The sequence below is a fragment of the Etheostoma spectabile genome, chromosome 22 (assembly GCF_008692095.1).
Source record: "Etheostoma spectabile isolate EspeVRDwgs_2016 chromosome 22, UIUC_Espe_1.0, whole genome shotgun sequence".
Lineage (NCBI taxonomy): Eukaryota > Metazoa > Chordata > Actinopteri > Perciformes > Percidae > Etheostoma > Etheostoma spectabile.
This window is the reverse complement of record NC_045754.1, coordinates 10,361,182-10,365,275: the sequence shown is the minus strand read 5'-3', so window position 1 is coordinate 10,365,275 and position 4,094 is coordinate 10,361,182. Positions and strand designations below refer to the sequence as shown.

The window sequence follows — 4,094 nt, the reverse complement described above, 5'->3', positions numbered from 1 at the left end:
TGTAGACCCTGGGCTGTCTACAGAGACCGTGTTTTTTTACAGTGTGTTCTGGGGACAGGCAGCTCGTGGATAGTGAGGACATGTTTGCTCTATGTGAAAACAAAAGTTGTAGCCTAAAACACGCTTGACATTGCTTAGAGCACCTTTAAATGAAAATATAGAGGTTAGACAAACAGCATTTCACAGGATCCTGGAGTTGCTTTCAAGTTCTTGTGATTCAATAGTAAATGCTAGTCTGCACAACTTTTAAATCATCCCTTTTTGAAGTAGCCATTCAAAAGTGAATAACGTGTAAGTTTGGACATGTCTCGCTCCCTGAGAAACCAATTTGTTGGTTGAGCAGAGTAATTTTAAATTCACCTTGTCAACAGTCTCTTTGTCTGCGCCGTCTATTTGTTGGCCTGGAAACAAACACAATTTATGTGAGCAGATTGTGTGAAAACTGAAGTTCTCTTTTGTAATTAGCAATGAAAAAACAGTTATGACTCAAAATGAAAGACTCAAAAATACATTTGGCAGCACTTTCTATGAGGGTTATACAACCAAAGCATTATTGACGTTTTTATAAACTTAGAATTCCTTATACTCTTATATCTATGGCTGAAAATAAACCCACAAGTATCTCTTTCTCAACAGAAGACACTTACCTTGCTGTTTCATTCTCAGTGTGTCTTTCTGGTTTAGATCCTGCCCTTTGTCTGTTTTCAGGTCCTGATCTTGATTCAATTGCATGGCTGCCAGTGGCTCCTTGTTGCCCTCCATGTCCCCCCTGGAGTCAGCGACTCCTAGTCCTGGCTGTGCCCCAACAACAGGCCGCTCCTCATCCACCTCCTGGAGCGCTCCTGTGATGACCCCAGCCAGTTGGTCCAGGTCCTTACCAATCAAAGCCTGCATGTTGATGCTGTGCCTTCCCAGCTGGTTCACCATATTATGGATGAATTCCTCTGGACAAGAAAAAGAGAATAATGAAAATCCAAAATCATACTAAAAGAAAAATTCTATCACTTAAATGTAAAACAAAACCCCCGCAATTTTCCCTAAAAAAACATACAAACCAAGAAACAAACAAAAATAGGAATATTGGGTTGCAAATATAAAAGCCAGAGTGTGAAAAAAAAAAGTGGATCTTACCATCCATGACACTAAGAGGCTCTTTGACAGTCAGTCGGTTTGATCCAGCCTTGAGCAGAAGTCTGTCTAGATCAGGCCTTTGGGTTTTGGAGCCAAAAGCCACCTGAGACTGCGGCTCTGCATGGTCACTTGGAGCCGGCCGGATGTAGCTGAGGTAATGAAGTTTTCCTTTGGGCCGCGCAGCCTTGCCACTCGGGGAACTCTGTTGATTGCTCGGTACCTCGGCAAGAAGCCGTTCCAGCTGGCTGGATAGCAGTTTGCTCCTTCCTGGGTCCTGGTTGGAGTAGGTTGTACTGAGCTTGGGGTGTCTGCCCTCTCCACTCTGTGTGAATACTTTGGTGACTGGAGGTTGGCCAGCTCCTTTCTGATGGCTGTAGATAGTGGTCTCCTTCCAGCCCTGCTGGGGTTTTGACCGGCTAGGCTCCAAATGACCTTCAGACTTGATGTCTTCAATCTACAACACAAAATGCCACTTAGCACATGCAGAGCATTGTTAATATGTCAAACATTATGTAGCCATGCTAGAGGCGTGGCTCTGGGGACGGCTGAGGGAAATATCTCCACGGGATTTTCATGAATTACTTTTTTTTCTTAACTATGTCCATATACCTCCTTAGGCCAAGTTTAATTAGGTGTTTATGATACCAAAACAGCTGCAAATCAGCTATCAACTATCAGTTATATTACCATCAGCTTCAGCTGTATTTTGAGTTTAGTGCTAATTAGCATGCTAACAAGCAAAACTAAGATGGGGGACATTACACCTTCTAAATCAACATGCTAGCAATGTCATTGTGAATGAATGAAGTGAAGCTAAATTGACAACATTCATATGCTGAATCTTCAACCTAGTTTCTGCTCTGCAATAGTTTTTCCCCCCAATAAGAACATTAGATGGGTTGTGCTGGGTCAGCATTGTTGTGACAGGCTTTAGTATAAAAAGAGAAGCAACCTGGGCTCGACTAGACAGGACAGGATATGAATAGGGATTCTAGATCAAAGACAACTGCCCTTGGAAATTGCATTATGGAAATGATAGATGAGATAGTGTCACTCAAAGAGTAATTTCATGCATTTCCACAACAAACTTTAAAAGCATATCCCTTCTGTCAAAGAAGTAGCAGCAATCCCTTATCTAAAAAGAAGAAACTGTGAGTCATCGGATTTCAGATTTAGCCATATGAGTTTATATTTGACACATGATGAATTATGTGTTCACATCATAATGCACTGGTAACACAGGCATCTAGAGGCCTTTTAACTATTTTGGCATTGTTGTTGGTATTAATGTTGGCACCAAAATGTGTGATTTTGTCCTTTCTTCTTTCTATGAGGAAGATAAATAATTCCTTTAGTCTTAATCATAAGGACCTACACTTAAATTCAGCATACAGTATATCCGATCCACTGAGCAGCATTATTATCCATGTCTCTGCGGCATTTATACTAGCTATCTCCCCTGGTGTCATTTTCTGTCCTTCAAATCTATATAGAGAAAATGTCAGTCTTTCGGAGCCCGCCATACTGAGAGGCCATAATGGCATTAGCACAGCGAGACGGGGGTGCTCTGCCATTCATGCTAACCATGTTTGCCTTTTTCCATCACACTACACAACAAAGGACCTCGTCTCATCAATAAGGAAGGTCCTGAACTCTTCAACTTTGCATTATGGCTGCACTGACACAGCAGCAGGAAGCGGTTCGGCCATGAAGGATGCAAAGCACATTGCACACAAAGCCCGGGTTCCACCCTAAATATGAGGATTGAATAATGTAAAGAGGTGATGGAAGATCTTTGTGTAAAAAGATCCCTGCTCAGTGGGAGAGGGAGACAAAGACAGAAAGCGAGAAACAAAAGCGGTGCAGGGACAAGAGGGCGACCCCACCAAAAGAAATACTGACTCTTTTTCAAAAGGAATAGGAAGAGGCCCTTCCATAATTCAGCCAAGGAAAACCTTTTTTGTTTTGTTTTTGTTTACTTTGTGGACCAGTATTTCTAGCCTTAACCCTGAACCTATATGCAATAACTCTAGCGGTTACATTTCGACATTAAAATATAGTATCTTAAAGGGTGAATCCAGCAATTAAATGTCACTTTCTTAAAGTTCAGGGACCTGCCGGAGACAGAGTTAAAAAATGGTTCAAACTGAAGCAGCAGAAGCTGAGATATCTTGAACTTTTAGTATCTTTAGAATAGACTATGCTCCAAAAACACTGTATCTTCCATAGTGGAGCAGATAACATTTTTTTCATTAGACTCACCCTGCCTCATAAATGTGCTCATCTTTCAAACCACACCCCTCCATTTTGTAGGAGGCTTTTTGAAAAAAGAAAATCTTAAACCCAAGCCTAAATAACCCAACCAAACTTAAGAAAGCTCCTTTTAGAGCCACAGAAGACATCCTACAACTGTTTTTACAGACTGAGTTGTACTCCTTGGGATCCCTGCAGGATCTTTGTGCACTTGTCACACCTGTCCAATCCATTCTAAAGCAGCAACTGCTACAAGTCTACAGAGTATAAGACTCTTACCTGAAAGTTGGCTCCCTGTTGTTGGATTCCATGTTGTCCATCAACCTCAGACTGAGGCACAAAGCTCAGGCCCTTCAGGTATTGCTGAAGGTTTCTGCTTAGTGTCCTGTCTGTGGAGCTGCTGTAGGCGGTCAGGGGTCTTAGAGCCGTGGCCTGATGGCGGAGAGGAACAGTCCTCAGTTTAGAGAGCTCTCCAGAGATGATCTTCTGGGTGACGTCATCCTGCCACGTCAAACCTGAAAAAAGACAGGTCACATTAAAATTCACCTTCAACAGTGGGAATAAGTAGGATATGATGGAGATTTTAAACCCTCTGGCCGTGGGGTCTTTGAAACACCTCTTGACTCAGTATAAGCTTTAAATAATAACATTTCTCCAGGAAGCCATGCCCACACACACACACACACACACACACACACACACACACACAC

At 42.3% G+C, this 4,094-nt stretch overlaps 1 protein-coding gene across 1 annotated transcript in view; it reads right to left on the bottom strand.

The window, feature by feature from the left end:
• ptprn2 (protein tyrosine phosphatase receptor type N2) overlaps positions 1 to 4,094 on the bottom strand; it is a 125,020-nt gene that overhangs the window by 90,382 nt on the left and 30,544 nt on the right. Inside the window, exons 4-7 of the mRNA XM_032504341.1 lie at positions 3,664 to 3,899; positions 1,132 to 1,585; positions 648 to 944; positions 361 to 401 (exon numbers count right to left, since the gene is read on the bottom strand). Of these exons, the coding sequence (XP_032360232.1) occupies positions 361 to 401; positions 648 to 944; positions 1,132 to 1,585; positions 3,664 to 3,899 (1,028 nt within the window). The remainder of the gene's footprint in view (positions 1 to 360; positions 402 to 647; positions 945 to 1,131; positions 1,586 to 3,663; positions 3,900 to 4,094) is intronic.